This window comes from Chiloscyllium plagiosum, unplaced genomic scaffold (genome assembly GCF_037043375.1).
Source record: "Chiloscyllium plagiosum isolate Xiang-an unplaced genomic scaffold, Cpla_swu_hap1 HiC_scaffold_10, whole genome shotgun sequence".
NCBI classification, from domain to species: domain Eukaryota; kingdom Metazoa; phylum Chordata; class Chondrichthyes; order Orectolobiformes; family Hemiscylliidae; genus Chiloscyllium; species Chiloscyllium plagiosum.
Window position 1 is genome coordinate 47,915,994 of NW_028270148.1, and position 20,391 is coordinate 47,936,384.

The 20,391-nt window shown below is 39.1% G+C and overlaps 1 protein-coding gene across 1 annotated transcript in view; it reads left to right on the top strand.

The window, feature by feature from the left end:
* gpatch2 (G patch domain containing 2) overlaps window positions 1–20,391 on the top strand; it is a 304,781-nt gene that overhangs the window by 253,691 nt on the left and 30,699 nt on the right. Inside the window, 1 exon segment of the mRNA XM_087991317.1 lies at window positions 19,473–19,561. Coding sequence (XP_087847443.1) covers window positions 19,473–19,561 — 89 coding nt within the window.

Sequence of the window (20,391 nt, forward strand, 5' to 3'; positions counted from 1 at the left end):
ACCATCCTGACTTGTAAATTTCTCACCATTCCTTCACTGTTGCTGGTTCCCTCCTGAACAGCATTGTGGGTGCACCTACAGCACATAGACTGCAGAAATTGTAGAAGGCAGCTTACCACTGCCTTCTCAGCAGCAACAAGGGAGGTGAAATAAATGCTGACCAGCCAGCAATGCCCTTGCCACACAAGAGAGTTTTTAAAAATTACAGGAAACAATGCCACAAGAACTCTAATTTTTAAGGCTTCTGCAAGCTGAAGATATTGTGTCTGAGCAGATTTCCCATCAACGCGTCCCTTTATTTAATTCCTATGTGTATACCTGCTGATGTGAAGTTGTCGAACAGTAATTACATACTCTTGTTCCCTCACTTCTCCCCTCTCTCCTCCCTCTCCCCTAGGGAGACACTCCCTTGTTGCTACTGAGAAGGCAGTGGTAAGCTGCCTTCTACGATTTCTGTAGTCCATGTGCTGTAGGTGCACCCACAATGCTGTTCAGGAGGGAACCAGCAACAGTGAAGGAACGGTGAGAAATTTACAAGTCAGGATGGTGAGTGGTAAGGTTAATTATAACATAACAAATTTCCTTTATGAATGTAGGCACATGAATCTTCTGGAAATGAAAAAAAAACAAAGCAGTCCAGGCTGTAAAAGGATAGAATTTTGAAAATGAACCAAAAGATAATTTTAAAATAAACCAATCATTTGACCGTATGCTTTCACAGGTTAACACTACTTGGAATTCAGAGGGCTGATTAGAAGTGTTTGTATGTGGAGATTCACCCAGTGCAAGAGAGCAGGGGTAACGATGATCCAGGAACTTATTCATTGGAGGGAGAACTTACCTCTGCTCCTTTTGCAAAGAGAGCATATGGAGATATGAGAGACCTACCAAATAGAAGACAACTGCTGCAATTCACAAAGACCTTCTATGTGTTTATGTTTATAATATTTAAACAATTCTCTTATTTGTTGTAGCTAGTTGCACTGTTGCGTATCGAGTGCTCATCAAAATTACATCATACTTGCACTAGGTGTCCATGTTAGTCCCCAAAAATGTGTGAGGACCATCACAAATTTTAAGTGCAATGTGTCTGAATTATATTTGTGTTGAGCCACAACTATCCATTTTTTTGTACAAACATCTTTCAATATTAACATTTTTTTAAAATTTTGCTGTTCTGCTTTAATCAAGAAACCAGATTATAATAATCCCCGATTATAAGAAAGCCAAATACTAAACAATGGTTAAATACATGGTTAATGAGAATATATTTTGTCTCGTTTCCAACTAGCAGGAGGGGTGGGGGATCTCTAAAGTTAATTAAGAACCTTTCTGATGGAATTGTCAACACATTTGTACCATTTTTGAAAAGGTTCCCGCAGACTGTATTTGTAAGGTTGCAAGGTATTTGTGAACATTTCACTGTTTGAATTTCTTCACAAGTTTCTTGGGGCATATTTATGTAAAGATTTCTGTTATGCTAATTTGGATATTGAATAAAATAAGACTTTAATTTTACCGTCTTTCTACCAAGCTATTACTCTATTAAATCTTCTGTCCCCATTCTGATGATTTGAATTTGTGACCATATTTCTTCATGTGGGCGGCACGGTGGCACAGTGGTTAGCACTGCTGCCTCACAGCGCCAGAGACCCCGGTTCAATACCCGCCTCAGGCGACTGACTGTGTGGAGTTTGCACGTTCTCCCCGTGTCTGCGTGGGTTTCCTCCCACAGCCCAAAGATGTGCAGGTAAGGTGAATTGGCCATGCTAAATTGCCCGTAGTGTTTGGTAAGGGGTAAATGTAGGGGTATGGGTGGGTTGCGCTTCGGCGGTGCGGTGTGGACTTGTTGGGCCGAAGGGCCTGTTTCCACATTGTAAGTAGTCTAATCTAATCTAATCTAATCTAATCATGTGTATATCTAAATATATATATGGCGAAAGTGAGGACTGCAGATGCTGGAGATCAGAGTCAAGATTACAATGGAGCTGGAAAAGCACAGCAGGTCAGGCAGCATCCGAGGAGCAAGAAAATCCTGATGAAGGGCTTCTACCCGAAACGTCAATTTTCCTGCTCCTCGGATGCTGCCTGACCTGCTGTGCTTTCCCAGTACCACTCTAATCTTAACTCTAAATATATATATGTCACATGGATAGTAGCCAATCGTCTCTAAGTTCTGTGTCCTTAGGATTTGCTTAAGTGCACAATGAATAGGACATGGAAAGTCATAAGTCACTTAATCACTACATCAAAATATCTTCTCAAGGCTGTCTATGTTTTCTTTCCCTTCTTATTCCACTCTTCTGAATTTGACCTGCTAAGTAATATATGGGCAATTAGAAAATTCATGCAGAAAAAAATTATTTATGTCTTTAAAGACCAAAATAGTTCCAAATGGTCAACATTTCAATTGTCATTACTGGCACTGTTGATTTATGGTTTGGCCTGCTGAACAGGGAATACTGAATTTCTTTTTGTTTTTTGTGTGGGGTGTGTTGAGGTGCAAGCAAAGAATTGGTAGCAATGAAACAGAGTGGAATTATACTGCAATCACAGCCAGTGAACTTTTTTGCCTGAGTGTTTAGCTTTAAACAGAATAGTTTTCACAAATATGACTCAGTTGCTCAGTGTCTCGCATTCCTCTTTATCAAATCACTCAAGAAGAAAGCAATCTGAAACTTTGATACTGGTATTTTATGCAGATTTTAGATTGTTATGCAGTCATCTTGACTGATATAAGTGTTGGCAATTCCTCCCAAATTATCAGCCAGACAATATCCATCTGGATTAGAGTAAATCAGCAGCAGCAGCAGCATAGTTTTGGACCACAGTGAATCCATAAAAATGTTTTATCTGCAGCGCAAAACCAAGCTTCAAGATTACAGATAGAGCTACAAGTTAAACTTTATGACTGACGGGTAGGTTTGAGTTTTTGTTATCCCATATACTTTTCTAGATATCTTTGCCATTTGCTTACTAATTGATGTGAATGGAATTTTGAAGTCAAGTAGCAGAATGTTTATACCAGAAGCATTTGACAAATCTTTTCTAGGGGGTATGGAACATCATGATCAATATTTCTCGTCGGCTTGGTTGAGTAGTTAATCTGAAGGCAGTAGACCAGTCAAATTACTACTACCCGATTCTGTTTTATCTCTCTGCAGAGACAGTTAGCTACCTAGGGTTGTAATGTTTACCTCCGAAGCACTATTGGAACTTCAGTCAACCGTAGTCAGGAGCAGCAGTGAAGGCCAGAGAAGCAAGTAAATGGCATTCGAAGGGAAGCCCCAGTGAATGGTGTTGTGATTGGAAAGGAGGAGTGAGCAAGTGAGGGCAGCCCTTTCCTGCTTGGGAGCCACCGAATGCCTGAACAAGAGGCACTGCCCATCCCCAAGTCCCCAGTGGAGCATCACTTCTGGTAAAATGTTAGCAACAATAAGAAGAGGCCCTTACGAGGATTACTCAATATTTTTGTTGCATGTCACACAGAATGTGTCGTACAAAGATGCATTACAACGGGGGCTTAAGATAATAAATGTCCCCAGGTATAGCAAGCAGTCATCTATGGGACTTAGAGCAGCAGAAAATGGCAGCGGACTGCTTTACTTACAGAGAAATTATAATCTGGCTGCATTGACACATATTATTACAAATATGAGATTTAATGATTGTTATGTTTTAACTGTGTTTTTAAACTAAAAATTAAGGGGAGGGGAGGTCATGTATTATATTCTGGAGTCTTCTCAAACACAAATCTGTTTGGTTTGAATGATAGACACTAAGGGAGATCCAAGTAATTTGAGAAGAAGGTGCAAGGTGTTTACTTTCAGAGACTGTAGCCTGTGTGATAATAGTGGATAGACTGTGAGTGAAATCTCATAGGAGCCTGAACAATGTAGGCTATGGTGAGAAAAGCAATAATTACACCAGAATAACTTTCTGCATCTTTTACCTAAGTCTAAGCATCGATGCAAGATTCTTGCTCAGGATTGGCAGGTTTTACCTATTGAGGGAGAGTATTACAGTTTAACAATCTTATTTGCCTCAAAACTATGTAGCTTAATTGAAATGGAGTCAGAGCAAGTACCTGGTGACTTCAGATTGCCACTTGCTCCAAAGGACCTCCATTTTGGACACCAGGCTTCAAACTTTCAGGATGTATTCTATGGGCACACGTTACACTTATCTAATGTCCATAGACATTGGCATATGACATGCCAGCCTCTAATAACCTCACAGTACATCTCTGTCATTGTTTCTGGAATTGTTAATGCTGCACTTCAGAGTGCACCAGCAACTGTCAGTGTAATGCTTCAACAAGGACACTTTCCCCTCAGGGACAAGCACCCAACTCATGGGCTGGACCCGGCCACATTTCTGCGCTCTTTGCATGTTGTGTTAGCCCTCATTCTGAGCCTACCTAAATGGTGACAGCATTCCTGCCTCAACTTGCCTTCCCATTTTGCAATTTGCCGATCAGCTAGAGACACGAGGCTCACAGTCCTGCTATATTGCTGTGTCTTTTAGTAGTGCAGATACAAAAGTAGGCAGCTTGTCTTGGTTGTCAGCAGTCCTCTGTCAAGTTAAGAGGTGCTAGCCTTTGTTCAGGGGTCCTGGCACAGCATCAAGGGCAACCTCGGACCAGGCTATCATGGTCTAGTGTCCTGACCTCCTTTGCTGGTCCTGGTGGAAGAGAACATCCCACCACTGCACTACCCTGTCCACCAAGTCCCTGCCCATAAAACAGGGTGGCAATCTTTCCTTCTCCATCATGTGCAGGGCAAATGTCATGACCCGTGCAACGCAGCTATGAACTGAGTGCAAAATGACCTTTTAAAGTTGGTGCTGACACCAGGAATGCTGGTCAATCCCAGCAGTGACAAGTTGTTCCTGGTATGGAAAGAGGTAGAATGCGGCTAGAATTGAGTGAGGGGAGTGCTTTAAGGCAGGTAGTTAATGAGGTAAATTTGGTAAGATACCGCAAGAAAACTCAATTGATCTTAGGCAAAAATCTTCCATGAAACTCATTGGAACAAACATTGAACAAAAAAGTAAGATTCACTCTTGTGAGTCTTGTCATTAATAGCTGTTGTTTCAATTGGCCATTTACTTTCAAGATAAAAGAATGTTGAGGTTTCACACATAGAAATGATGATTATCTATCATACTATAAAGCCCATGTGATTCATATTTGAGAGGGCAAGAGCCAGAAGTTATCCCTGAAATATCACATTCATAGAACATCTGCCAAGTTGCAGGAGAGGCAGAGCAGCTATAGACAGCTGTGGTTCACTAGATAGGAATATCAACCACTAGAATGTCTCAAAAAAGGAATGAAACCAGATTGGCCATCTGACATTGACCAAAGCAGAAATGACAACAGCAAACTCAGCCCTGTCGAACTTGCAAAGTCTTTCTTATTAATATCTGGGAGTTCGTGCCATAATTAGGGAAGCTATGTCACAGACTAGTCAAGCAACAGCCCGACATAGTCATACTCACGGAATTATATAATGATCCCAGGCAACACAAATAGTATCCCTGGTTATTTCAAAACCACTGGCTGGATAGATCCAGCAGAGGTGGCAGTACAATGACATACACTTGGGAAGGTGTTTCCCTATGCTACCTCAGCATTGATCTGGACCCCTGATGTGTCTCAGGTCAAGCATAGGCGAGGTAACCTAATACCACATACCACCAATGTGCCGTCTCCCCAAAAGGCTGCTGAACATCAGTTGGTGAAGGCACTAGAGTGGCACGAACAGATAATATACTCTGGGTGGGGGACGTCGATGTCCACCACCAAAAGTGGCTCAGCTTTGCCACTACTAACTGACTTGTTAAAGTCCTAAAGGCCATTGTGGCTAAGCTGGGTCTGCAGCAGGTAGTGAGGGAACCAACAAGAGGGATAAGCATATCCTCACCTATCATCCTGCTGCCGATACATCTGTCCATGATAGTATTGGTAAAAGTGACCACTGCACAATCCTTGTGGAGATGAATCCCACCTTCACATTGTGTGGCAGTATTCAATTAATTTAAGAAATCTGGAACAGAATCTATTCTCAGTAAAGGTGACAACACATCCACCTGATTATTGTAAATGTTATGGACCAAACCAGACCCCTGCTCCCAAACTATTGTAAGGAGATAACCTAGATCCTAACTTGTATATTTATTTAAAGGCAAATATAAGGCACTATGTTCTAGATGTGGTTTGATTGGTCTACCACTAGGCATTTATCAAAGCACGTGTTTTTTTTTCTTAAAATACAGTTAAAATACATTTTTTAAAATTGGCATAACTTTAACTCCTCTATTGAAATACTTAACAGGATAATGTATTATTTAACCACTCATCATCAGCATTTCCAATATAGGCAGCATCCCATAAACATGCCCTTGGGCAAAAATGCACTTCAGCCAAACAATTAGGGTCTCACATGCTGTCTCTCATTAGGATTCTCACATGCTGTCTCTCTCCAGTCCGGACAAAAGAAACAATTCACTCCTTTTGATTTTGAAGAGGAAGTTTCCCATCTAAGACTTTCCTCTGGTAGCTCTCAACAACCAGCAGACCAATACACTAAAAGCAAAACTAATAATCATCTTGTGTGTGTGTGTGAGCCCTGACCCCATTCCACTCATGTTTCTTTTGTCTTGAAGAAAACTCTCAGGGAGAATTTAAAAGCTGTATGCCAACTGCCTGTCTGAAGGAGATATTTCAGCACCACTATGGCAACACCTCTCTGCAAAAGGAACAGGACAGAACACACATCTCTCTTAAAGGAGCAGTACAATCACATAAAATTCTCTCTAGTTTACTTTTTCCTTTAGCTTAGGAAATCTGCTGTCTATATCAGGTCTGAGCTCCACATGATTCCACTCAAAAACAATGTGATTTGATTTTTAACTACCCTTTTTAATGCCCTAGCAAACCTCTTATTGTACCAAACAATTCTGAAAAAGTCACAGTGAGAGCACAGTTACCACACAAATTGCAGTACTTGAAGGAAGCAGCTCATCACCTTCTTGAGAATAATTAAAGCTAGCCAATAAATGCTGCTTTGCCACAAATCATGAACTTTTTTCAAAAGCTCTCTGACATTTTGTTTCCTAGTAGAAGCGTTCAGTCTTTCATTTGCACATGTAAATGACTAAACACTTGATCAATTGGAGTGCAACCTGAAAAGTAAATTTGACCTAAAATTGGTCCTCATTGCACCCATTGTATAGACATAACACAGGCATTACTGCATCTAATATCTAGCCCTTGATCTTCTAAACTGTATCTTGTGTCCAGATTTATTAGGATAAGAATGTACTGGGATTGAATTTTGTATATAATTTAATTTCCAATACTTCACCCGAGAATGAACCCAAAATCAAAGACTAGTCTACAATAAAATTTAATATAGCTTATTTATTAGAAGTTGCAGCAAGGGACTGAAGACCATTCTGCTTAAGGAAATTGAAATGCCCAGATTCAAAATAATTTCCTTAAGAGACCTGGACTGTTTTAGAACATTGAAATAAAATAAAACCTTATTGTAGAAGTGGCTTTTGGCCAATTGTGTGCATTTCTGGAATAAAACTCAAACAGTACACTGTTTCAGATGCACTTAATCAATTATGGCCTACATTCCATTCATAATGTCTGGATGTCAGCTGCTATTGCAGCAGAGTTTTCAAACTCCATATTCACTTTCACAATTACCCTGGACACTTTATTCATTTAAGTTTAGCTTACTCAATTTTGTAATTTCTTTTCCTTTAGCCTTTTGAAATATTTTTCTGAAGTTTACTGTTCCTGCTTTAACCTAGCCTGACACGAGTAAATGCTCTGACAGTCCTGCTTTAAGATGCATCAGGGAATTGTGTTAGGGTTAGGTGGTTTCTCTGATCATTCCATTCCTTCAATGCAGACAAACAGAATCAAACATTTATCCTAGTGGTGCCATTAATAGATGTTAAATTTGCCACTCTTCCATTCATTTCGGAGCTCATTAGTTCAATCAACATTTCAGGATTTAAGGAGATGGTGTGGCTATTGTGGATTAATTTATAAAGTTGATAGCTATGATTAGACATCAACTTCATTTTGATATGTCACGCTACTACAACTGTAACTACTCCTTCTACTCTAATCCCATTTTGCAGCACTTGGCCCATAAAATAGATACTGTGGTGCTTCAAGGGATCATCTAAATACTTCTTAAATGTTGTGAGGGTTCCTACCCCTACCCTTTCAGGCAGTGAATTCCAGAACACCCTCACATGGTGGTAAAAAATCTTTTCCTCAATTCCCTCAAATCCATCTTATTAACCCCTTTAACTTAGTGGTAAAGCTTCTTCCTATATACCCTACATATGCCCCTCATAATTGTGTACATGAAAGTATAGGGTACTAGCAGGAGGCATCATTAAAGATTTCTTGTGGAGTTGAAATTAAGCTGGGACCAATGCAAACTCAAGTTCTGAAACTTTTGCTTGTGTTTTTGGTCCACAGGATTCAGTTTTCACCACACTTAAGTGTTGTTGTTTAATGTCCTTTTCCCTGTCTTTAGTCAGGTAAGCTATAATACTGATATTATTTGAGTCTCCGTTTTCTTTTGATGGGAAAACTTTAATTAAGTTGACTCTACTCACAAGAAAAATGTTTAATTCATCATAACCACAAATAACATCTTGGTTTCTCATAGGGCCACTGATGCTTGAATTCTTTTTTTGTTCACTCATGGGATATGGGTGTTGTTAGCTGGGCCAGCATTTACTGCCTGTTCCTAGCTGCCTTCGAGAAGGTGCCTCTTGAACAGCAATCCATGTGTTTTAGGTAGACCCACAAGTTATGGAGGGAATTCCAGGATTTTGACACAGCGACACTGAAGGAACAACAATATATTCCCATGGTTCTGCTGTCCTGTCCTTCTAAATAAAACGGTTATTTATTTTAAGTGTGCAATCTAAGGAGTCTTGGTGAATTTCTGCAGTGTATCTTGTAGATGGTACACACTGCTGTTCCCGAGTGTCTATGGTGGAGGGAGTGTTTTAACTCTTAATGTACTTCATATTTCAAGATAATTGAAGACCGTGTTACCACAGAAATATCCTATTTTATTTTAAGGCATTGAGTATTCAAACAAAGTATACTTAAACATATTTAAGAAGGAAAGCCAGAAGCACATACTGTAGCGTACTGTGCATTGAGGCCAGGCATTGATACTGTTATTTCAGGATGACCATGAACAATGGGAGAGTCATTATACTAGAGTCATAGTCACAGAGGTCTATGGCCCAGAAAAAAGTCCTTCAGCCTCTTGAGTCTGCGCCAGCCGAAGACAACTACCTAACTATTCTAATCCCATTTTCCAGCACTTGGCCCATTGCATTGTATGCCTTGGCATTGCATTGTGCAACTAAATACTTCTTAAATATTATGAAGGTTTCTGCCTCTACCACATATTACAGACAGTGAGTTCCAGATTCCCACCACCCTCTGAGTAAAGAAAGTTTTCTTCACATCCCGTCTAAAGCTCCTGCCACTTACCTTAAATCTATTGCCTTTAGTCATTGATCCCTCTACCAAGGGGAAAAGTTCCTTCCTGTCTACCCTGTTTATGCTTCTCATATTTTGTACAGCTCACTGATGACCCTCCTCACTCTCTCTGTCCCAAGGAAAACAACCTCAATGTCTTCATAACTGAAACTCTGCAGCCTAGACAATGCCCCAATCAAACTCCTCTGCGACCTCTCCAGTGAATCTCGTCTCTCCTACAATATGGATTTCAGATCTGCACACAATAGTCAAACTGTGGCCTAACCAGCTTTTAATATAATTTCAACATAACCTCCTGCTCTTAAACACAGTTCCTTGGCTGATAAAGGCAAATATGCCATAGGTCATCTTAATCACTTGATCTATTTGTCCTGCTAATTTAAGGACCAGTGGACTTGCACATCAAGGTTCCTCTGATCCTCGGTGCTTCCCAGTGTTCTACCACTCATAATCTATTCCCTTGCCTTGTTTGCCCGGCCCCTCACATTTATCTAGACTGAATTCCAATCTGACCAGCCCCTTTATAATTTGTAATCTATGGTTATACTCCACACTATTTACCACTCCACCAATTTGCATCTCAATCCCAAATTTACTGATCAACCCTCCTACATTCAAGACCAAATCCTTTATATATATATACCATAAATTGCCAGTGCTCCATTAGGTACGGGCTTCCAAACTCACAAACAATCCTTGACCATCACCCTCTGCTTCCTGCCACTCAGCCAGTTTTGGATCTTTTAGCCAAATTTTCTTGGATCCCTTCAGCTCTTTGCTATCAGTCTTCCATGCGTGACTTTGTCAAAAGCCTTGCTGAAATCCAAATAGACTATGTTGAGTGCATTGACCTCATCTACAAACTTGGTCACCTCTTTGAAAAGTTTAAACAACTTGGTCAGACATGACCTCTCTTTAACAAAACCATCATGATGGTTCTCAATTATTCCTTACCCCTCCAAGTCCAGATTAATTCCATGCCTCAGAATTGCCTCCAATGGTTTCACCAATGCTGAGGTTAGACTAGCTGGCTTGTAATTTTATCGCTTGCTCCTTTCTTAAATAATGGTATCACATTGGCTGTCCTCCAGTCCTCTGGCATGTCTCCTGTGGCCAGAGTGGAATTGAAAATTATTGCTAGTGCCTTTGCTATTTCCTCCCTTGCCTCGTTCAACAGCCTGGGATACATTTCATCTAGCCCTGGAGATTTATCTACTTCTTTGCCTGTCAGACAACTCAGAACTTCCTCTCTGTCTATGCTAATTTTTTAAGGTATATCATAGTCCTTCTCTGTAATTTCTGTACTCACATCGACCCTCTCACTTGTGAACACTGATACAAAGTATTCATTAACAACCCTACCTATGTTCTCCGGCTCCATGCACAAATTACCACTGTGATTCATAATGGGCCCTATTCTTTCCTTCTTCATGCTTTTACCCTTGATGTATTTGTAAAATAATGTAGTATTTTCCTTGATTTTACCTACCGTTATTTTTTCATGCTCCCTTTTAGCTCGCCTAATGTCCTTTTTAGGTTTCCCCTTGCACATTCTGTACTCCTCCAGGGCTCCTGCTATTTTGAGCCCTCTATATCGACCATAAACATGCTTTTTTGTCTTTATCTAATCCTGTATATCCTTTGATATCCAAGATTCATTGGATTTGTTGGTTCCACTCTTTATCTTTATTGGTATATGTTGGCCCTATACTCTCTCTATTTCCTTTTTGAATGTGTCCCTGTGCTCTGTTCCCATTCAACTCTGGCCAAATCATACCTGATCTTGATAAAATCAGCCTCCTCCCCCAAATATAGAAGCTTGATTTCAGGCCCACCCTTGTCCTTTTTTCACTGTAACCTTGAATCTGATGGAGTTACAATTACTATTTGTAAAATCCTCTCCACTGATAATTCAACCACTTGCCCAGTTTCATCACCTAAAATTAAGTCCAGGACCACCCTGTCTCTTGTAGGGTTGTCTATATACTGGCTTATAAAGTTCTCCTGGGTGCATATTAAGAATTTTGCTTGTCTAAACCTTTCACCCTAAAACTACACCAGTTAATATTGGGGTAGTTGAAATCCCATACTATTACTAGCGTTTTACTTTTATACTTCTCTGAAATGTGCCTACATGTCTATTTTTCTGTTATCCCAGACTGTTGTGTGTGTGTGTGTGTGGAGGGGGGGATGGGGCGCTTGCTTTTGTATACTTGCAGCAGTGCAATTGCTCCATTTTGGTTTTTATGTTTTACCCACTTGGTTCCATTTGAGGAGCCTTCTAAAATGTCGTCCCTCCTCACTGTTGTAACTGATTCCCAATTATATTGCAACGCCCCATCTTTTGCTTCTTTCACTCCCTCACCTGTTTCATAAGTTTCAAAATAAACATGGCATAGGGTTTGGAATGTTCCTTCTTGTTCAGGAATTGCATTGGATGAAGGCAGCAGTTGGTTTGATTACAGTTCTTCTGCTGTGAGCAGAAAAAGTCCTGAGAAAAGATCTTAAACCTGAAGCAATGACTAACTGGATTTTATTTCCCAAGATGTTACCTGACCCACTGTGTTTTTCCAGCTTTCTTTCTCATTTTTGTTGCAACATATTTTCGTAAAGTTTACTGTTTTGTTGAAGTGAAGATGTTAGAAATATTGTTAAATAATTAGAAGCCAAAGTCAAGTAAAATATAGCGAAGTAGGTATTTTTTAAATTTTTGCAAGTAACTAATTGAAGGTATGCTACATAATTAAAGATGCATTTGAAGAGGAGCCATTAAACTGAAATTCCATCTCCCTTCTCAAGAAACATTAAATGTTTCAGCACAGTTGCAAAGAAGACCAGGCGAGTGTATCTTTGTGTATACGTCCCTAACCCAATGTCATTAAAAACAAGGTGCTGCGGCCAAATTGTATACAGATTCATTGTTAGATTTCCTTATGTTACAACAGTGGTTTGCATTTCAAAATATGTCATTGCTGGTCGAGCATTTCCACATTTCCCTGTTATGTAAATATGTTTGTAACACTTTCATCCACTGCATTGCCCTCACTAACCCTCTCTGTTACATCTCCAACTGTTTTAATCAAGTTGGTTAGACACAATCTTCCTTTAATAAATCCAGCCTGAATTTGTTTAATTAATCCATATTTGTCCAAGTGACTATTAATTTTCTCTCTTATTGAAATCTCTAGAAGCATTTCCACACAGAGGGTAAACTAATTAGCCTTACCTTTTTTTGAACAAGAGTGTAACTTTTGAAAATTTCCAGTGCTCTTGTAGCATTATTGTGTCCAACAAAGATTGAAAGCTTATAACTAGTGTCTGCACAATTTCTCCCCTTACCTCGGTATCCTTGGATGGAATCCTGTGACTTATCAATTTTAAGTATATCGAGCATCTATGATATCTGCTCTTTGTCAATTTTTAGCCCATTAAATATATCAAGAACTTTCTTTTTCACTACGGGGGCTTTAACAGTATCGTCTTCCTTAAAAATAGGTGTGAAGTATTCATACCTTAGCCACGTTCTCTGGCTTTTATGTCCCTTTTTTGGACCCTAATCAATGCCATTCTTATTGTGCTACCTTTTTACTTTTTATATGCATATAGAAGACTTCTTTATTTGCTTTCAGGTTAGCTGCCAAATTATTTTCTTGTTTTCTGTTTGCTGCTTTTTTTCACTTTCCCTCTGAATTTTCAGCTAGTTCTCATTTGCATTGTTATCCAGGCATCCCGTCATCCAGAAAGCTGTGGCTCAGGTTGTCCTACCTTTCTCCCTAGAGCAATCTACCTGAGTTGTACCTGAATAATCACTTCTTTAAAGAGAGCCCATTGTTCTGTTACAGTTTTGCTTACCTGCTTTTGATTCCAATTTACCTGAAAGTGATCTGTTCTTACTCCAGTTAACCGTTCTTTGTTCTTTTGCGTAGCTAACTTAAACCTTTTACTATGATCACTGTACCCTAAATATTTTCTACTGGTACTTGGAAAATCTAATTTCCCAAATCCAACAATGCCTCCTTCCTTATTGGTCTGTAAACATTACTGACTGAGAAAATTCTCCTGAATGCATACCAGAACCTTTTCCCCACTTCTCTGCCCTTTTCACAATTACTATTGCAGCTGACAATAAAATAATTAACATCCGCTATTATAACAACTTCATAGTTTTTTTGCATCTCTGTAATTTCCTTGCAAATTTGCTCCTCTATTTTCCCACTAGATATTCAGCCATAAGATGCACTGAGCAATGTGACAAAACCTCAATTGTTTTTTACCTCCAACTTAACAGATTCAGTCCTTAACCCCTCTAGGCCAGCTGGACTTTCCAGGATAATATTCTCCTTAGTCAATATTGCCATATTTCCCTTTTCCTTCCCTATTTTTCCTGAACATCTTGGGTTATAATTTCCTAGCCCCAGTTGTGAAAACATGCAGTGATGCATGCAGTCAGAAGTCTAGTTTCCAGTTCCACTCTCTCTCCCTTTCTAGAAGGCAAAGCAGGGAGCAGGACCTGGAACTTGCCTGCTCCTTTTAAAACAGGAAATTTAAGCCATTGTAGGTTCATTAAAGGCCCATTTCCAGGAACTTTTCAAATTTTCAGAGATGAGACTGGACTTTAGTTAGACCAGCTGCTGAGAGGCTTTGACAGCCAAAAGTGAACCAGACGGTGACTCTGGGCAGATTATTACAGACATAAGTGCCGTGATCAGCAATGGACTTCTGTGGCATCATTTAAGTCATAGATGTCTTCTTTACCAATATCGGACAACACAACAGAATCACACTAAATGGAGAAATCACAGACTCAGAGGGCACTGGGTAAGGTGCCTGGAGCAGTCAGATAATGCCCTGTAATACGTGCCTGCTAAGGTCTTGGACATTGTGGTAGTCTGTTGCATTTTCTATTAATTGGCCATAAGTGGCTTCAAAAGGACCAAGGACACGGGCGATCCGATGACTCTCCTATAAAATGTCTGACATGTTGGGTATGGGAAAACAGGCCATCTTCTTGATTTTACAAGTATCTTGCCTTCAAACCTGCCAGAAGGAGAGCATAAACCCTAGCCCCATATTTCTACTTGGCTAACTGTGCTTGCAGCTCATCAATCTTATTTACCATACCCCATGTGTTCACCAACATGCATTGTAAATCTAATTTGGAACTTACTACATTCTTTCTTACGCTGACTGCACCAAATACCCTATTATTATTGGTTAGTAAGTTGAAAATGGTCCAGGTATGCTGAAATCTCTTGGAATGTCCAATGCTCCAAGGATGAGCCATTAGACTATTCAAAATGTCAAAAGTTATTTGTGTACTGTGGAAAATACTGTCCTTTCTCTGTCTCTAAGAATTCCATTAGTCATAATAAGTAATTCCAGATTGGGTTAAAATAATTGAAAAATATATATTCAAAGGCATTTCTTTAACTGCCACTCTTACATTGATGAGAAGTAGCTTCAGGTGTGCAACTTAAAAGTTAACAAAATAATGTAGTTGTCAAATTTGGCACCTTAGTAGATAGCTGCTGCAGTACAAGTCCAGTGAAGCTCCATTGGACAGCTTTGTTGATTTTAAACTTTTTATAGCATGATTTTAATGATGGGCTAAAATCGGACATTCTTACTGCTTTGCTATAATATTTGGAAAGTGTAAAGCTTTGTGAATGCATCAGAAGTGCAGACCATGGAGCTTTGTTATTACTGAAGCCAGTCTGATTGCAATCAGTGTTCAAAATAGGAATTTATTAGCTGCATCAGAATTGACAGTATAACTAGAGCCTAAGCCAATATAGCACATATTAGTCCCTGAGAAGAGGTCATACCTTTCAAAACCATTAGTTAAAACATAAAATTGATTTTTACTTTATCGCTGATATAAATTAGTTACATTCAAGTTTGTTATTCAAAGGTAAATGTGTTTGTTCTGTACAGGATTTTCTACATCATCCAAATAAGAGGAAAATGTTGTTAAATACTCCCATGCAATAAATTTAAGTATTTCCCCTTAAATTATTGGATCAAGTCCAAAATAGAATTGGAAGAAAGATGGCCTATGGAAATAAATGATTTAATAAGCAGAACAGCCTGTTGTTGTCTAATGCTTTCTTGTGAGCTAAACAATGAAGATTCTGGTATAACATTATCCTACGTCCCAAGAGATATTGCCTCCAGAATGTTGATCAATAACATGTGGAGAAGCCTAAAGTTAAGGAAAAGGAAAAATTGCTTGCTAGATCTGTTAGAGCTTTTAATTTTGCTAACATTAAAAATACAGTGATAGAGGTAACATGCGTGCAAAATTGGCTAATAAATAAGCAAAAGGCAGGAAAGTAGCAGTAAACAGTGTTGTTTTCCAGTCTGCAGTGAGGACCAGTGATGGTCCTTAGAGGTTGGTATTTGGGACCACTGCTGTATTCATAGTCCAAATCTTCCAGTTTCTGAATAGTCAGAGACCAGGCTTACCCTGAAAGATATTCTCAGGACCTCTCAGTGCTCCATCCTACATGTTCACACAACATCTGCCAACCTACTTCTCACCCAGCTGGCACCTACCCCTCACTCACTTGTCATCCTAATCTCCTTATCCACTCCGCTGCACCTCAACCACCCATCAGTCAACCTACCTTCTCATCCATCTACTTGCCACCCTATTCCCTAATCCACTCAGTTGCCAGTCTACCCTCATCATCAGTTCCCACCCCACCTCCCTGCAACCAGCGCACTATCCCATCACACACTTAATTATCTCAGTAGCTGTCAAAGTGGCTTTGAGGCTCTAAATATGGAATGCTGCCATTACTGCCGTAAAAAAGTGTATAGTTGCTGCAACAATCCACTGCAGTGCTCCCTGCACGGTATGCTCGGCCTCTGTTGGGATGGATTACATATCGAAAGTCTGACCAGAATCAACCTGGACAGGGTTTTGGCAACCTTTTGTCTGATCTAGGTTGCAAATAGGAATTCCGATCTCTAACAGAACAGTTGAGCCCATATATATGAATGACGTTTGGTTGGTTGTGTAAGGCATGATTGTAAAGTCTGCAGATAACATGCAATTGTATTAAACATTGAGGGGATGTCAAGAGTCCACAGACAAACTAGAGAATTGGGCAAACATACAGCAAATGTAATTAACATGGACAAGTGGAAAGTGATATCTTGTGTTCAGAAAAGTTAAGACACAATTTGACAGAAGTGTTCAAAGTTATGATGAGAGTAAAGTAAATAGGAATAATTTTGTCTGGTTACAGAAGGATTGGTAGCCAAGGTAAATGGATGTAAGGTGATGATGGAGAAAGCCAAAGACAACATGAGAAAACATTTTACTTGACACAGCAACTTGTTGTGACCTGGAATGTACTGCCTGCAAATTGTTGTTAAGCAGATGCAGTACAGTCCTAGGGCACTGGGGAAATAATGGAAGTAGAGTTACATCAGTAAGTACACAAAAAAAACTGACAAAGGTATGTTGGGCCAAAAGGTCTCCATTGATGCCATATTATTCTGTGATGTTACTGCTTGGGTAGACTTCTTAATAATAGTTCTCTGAATAAAATTTACTTATCTGCTAACTTCTTTCTCTTTATTCTATGAAGGGAGAAAACTCAATTTAAGTAGCCCATTGGTACTCACTGCTGCACACCTCCTCTCCATGTATAGCCCTCCACAGATGTTTGAACCCCTTCACACTTAACATACCAGTTCTGCTTCGTTGCTAAAGTTGAAATATGTACAATGATAAATATTGAAATTTAACTTTTGCCTTTGATGGGGAATACACAATAGAAAGAGAGAGGCTTCCTCTTCATTAGAAGGAAGACTGTCCTAAAAATTAGAGGAACATGTTTTCAGTGTGTTCTGTAGGTTTTATAAAGTTCAGAGCTACCATGCTTAGTAATTGGATGCTCTTAATATATATGATTTACAAAATGCTGTCCTTTCATAATGCAATATTGTATTGTGTTTATATGTGTTGAATAATTTAAAAGTATCTCAATATGTTATTGTGATGTTACACACAAGCACTTCTTTTGTCATTCTCAAAAGTAATAGACTGGGTTTAACAATCTTCCCCCAGCAGTGAATTTAAAGGCATGGCAACTCATTAAATCCAGTGGGTGTATTGCCCACTGTCTTCCCACCTGTCCTGCATCACCTCAATTATACCAGTACTGACAGGCAGTAGATCAATTGAGGCATTTCAGTAGGCTGCTGGTTGGCAGGGGTTTGGGGTCCCTCCCTTACAAGCCCCCTCAGCTCATCAAAGGGCCCTGCACCTCACTGTTGCCTGCCAGCTTAGCCCCCCTCAGTGAGACCCCAAGTATGAATGATCCGTCAACACACACCCAAAGTGCAGGACAGTTCCTGGCTTCCGACTGGCTGTTACTTTCTGAGACAAGACATACTGACCTTGAAGGGCAGAAATTCCATCGCCAATCTATTAATAGCCCATTAGTAAAGGAGGGAGTTGTGGTGAATATGGTACCTTGTGTAATTTAGACGTCTACTTCCAAGCTGTTATCTTGCGTATATTTTAAGTTTCAAAATTGCAATAGAGCTGTCCTTTGTGAACTGTAATTTCAGAAAACTGAATAAAAATGAGATGCTGGAAATCTAATATTTTTCATCATTAAAAATTGATTTATTGATTACTTTCATAAATTTATTTTGAAATTTTATCTCATGCATGTTAGGTGAAGCATAGGTTTCCAGCCAGAAGTGGTGTGATCTTTCGTTATTGAAGCTATATATTGTAATTATCAATGCACAGATCAAAAGGATTGATGTTAAATATCAAAGTATAAATAAATTGTTGAAAAATCTTCCAAGGAACCTCCAGTTAACATTAGTATAAGTGAGACTTACATTTATGTTGTATCTTTCAAAACTGGGATGAGTTAATAGATAAAAAAACACTATAGATTAATAGCATTTGAAATGTGCTTATATAAAGTTTGTATGTAACATTTTACAACACTGTATCCAATTAAAATGTACAATGTACTGGTATTTGTTTAAAAACAAGAAAAACAAATTCACCAAAATCATGATTGTTGACGATTGTCATTCAGAAACATTTCTTGTTATTAAATATATATTTTTTGCTCTCACTTTGTCTGATGATCAAACTAGTATTCTTTGGAAAGATAAATGGTTCATTTATGCTGATGGAACAAGACTGCCTTTCAGGCTGTCATTGATTTTAAATTAAAAAGTAACTGCTGTGTTCTACATGAAGAGTGACAACAATAACAAAGTAGTCCTTACTTAGTGTTATTTGTTGCAAGTATAGCATGTCTTTCTATGAGAAAATAAAAGATGCCTGAGTACCTTAATCTCCATGATCAATAGTGTAGATATCTCAATGCAGCATAACAGATAATCAATTCTTTGCAAAATTACTGAAGCAAAGCTCTCTGCTAAGCCTGTACCTTGGGTGCTCATGGGGTCTTCAGGTTCAATTGGAGGTCTATCTAAAAGATTCATTTCAATTTTTGCCCGTTTGTGCGTTAATGAATGCGATGCTGACAGTGAAGTATTAGTGGCCAATTGAAATCTCAGCAACTGTATTGTAATCCCTATAGATAATTAATCTCCAACATTTGCCTGTCAAAGCAGTGCTGCTTGATTTTATGTGGAGCTGGAAAGATTGCCAGTTTTGAAAATTAAAAAGCATTCCTTTTATATTATTCATTCTGGTAACAATTTATGATGCAGCTTGGCTGCTGAGTAGTTGTCCAAAAGCATAATTATGTTTTGATATAAACAAGATTGGTAGCTTTATTATGCAGCTACATCTTCATTGTGGGTGTTTTGATTCAGCATTAGATCATACAGGCTTTGTATTTGTATGGAGACAGGCAGTGGTGTTTTGTCCCAGTTAATAACTTTCTTTGATAATTACTTGCAGACAAACAAGCGTTCATTTCGGATCTCTGTGTACAGGAGATATCAAACGTAGAAGAAAAGCAGCACCTCCCCCTGGACCTTCAGCAGCAGGTACTGTGCATCTGTATAATAAAATCAGCATATTAAAACTTGCTAGAGATGTAAAATAATACAACATTTTAATGGACTATTTGTCTTAATAAGTTAATCTCAGAAGTTTCTATGTGTTACCTTCTGTTGAAGTCTTGCCACCTTGTAAAGGAAATTCAATCATGACACTGATTTTGTTTTCAGCATAATTTGTGAACATATTTGTCATCACATTTTCAGCAGTATTTCCCCCCCCCCCCCCCCCCCGCCCACCACCCCCAGTGTTTCACACATATCTTTTTCTCTCTCTATAATAAAGAGGGCAGATCCTCATCAAATTTTTACAAAACAATATAGAGGTCTGTCATGTTAGTTTAAAGCAAACTAACTAATTGTTTTGTCCTTAAACATACACATTTCCTTTAACTGACAGATTTATGAAAGCACAGGAGCTGATCGTTGAACATAAACCATCTGGTGTCGGCATTGTACAAAGCCCTTCATGTACTGAAAGAAATGTTATCACATCAACATGTAGCTGGTCACTTACTGCTAATTTTGTCCAAAGGTTAATGCCCAGTTATCATGTAGCCAGTGCAATACTTTAATGTTATGCCAGTTAACTATACCAGTTTTATTTGAAGGGAAAAGCAAACTGGAGGATTGTCCATTTGGAGAACAAAGGTTACCCTCATGAGATACTTGCAGCATCCAAGTATAGGTCAGAATGCTGAGGTATCTGAACCCATGCAACAGTCAGGGTCATTTTGAACTTTTTGAAAATTGCTGAAAAGAGGACAGATTCACAAAGCTTTTCATTTAGCATTCCTCAGGACAAACACAAGAATGCC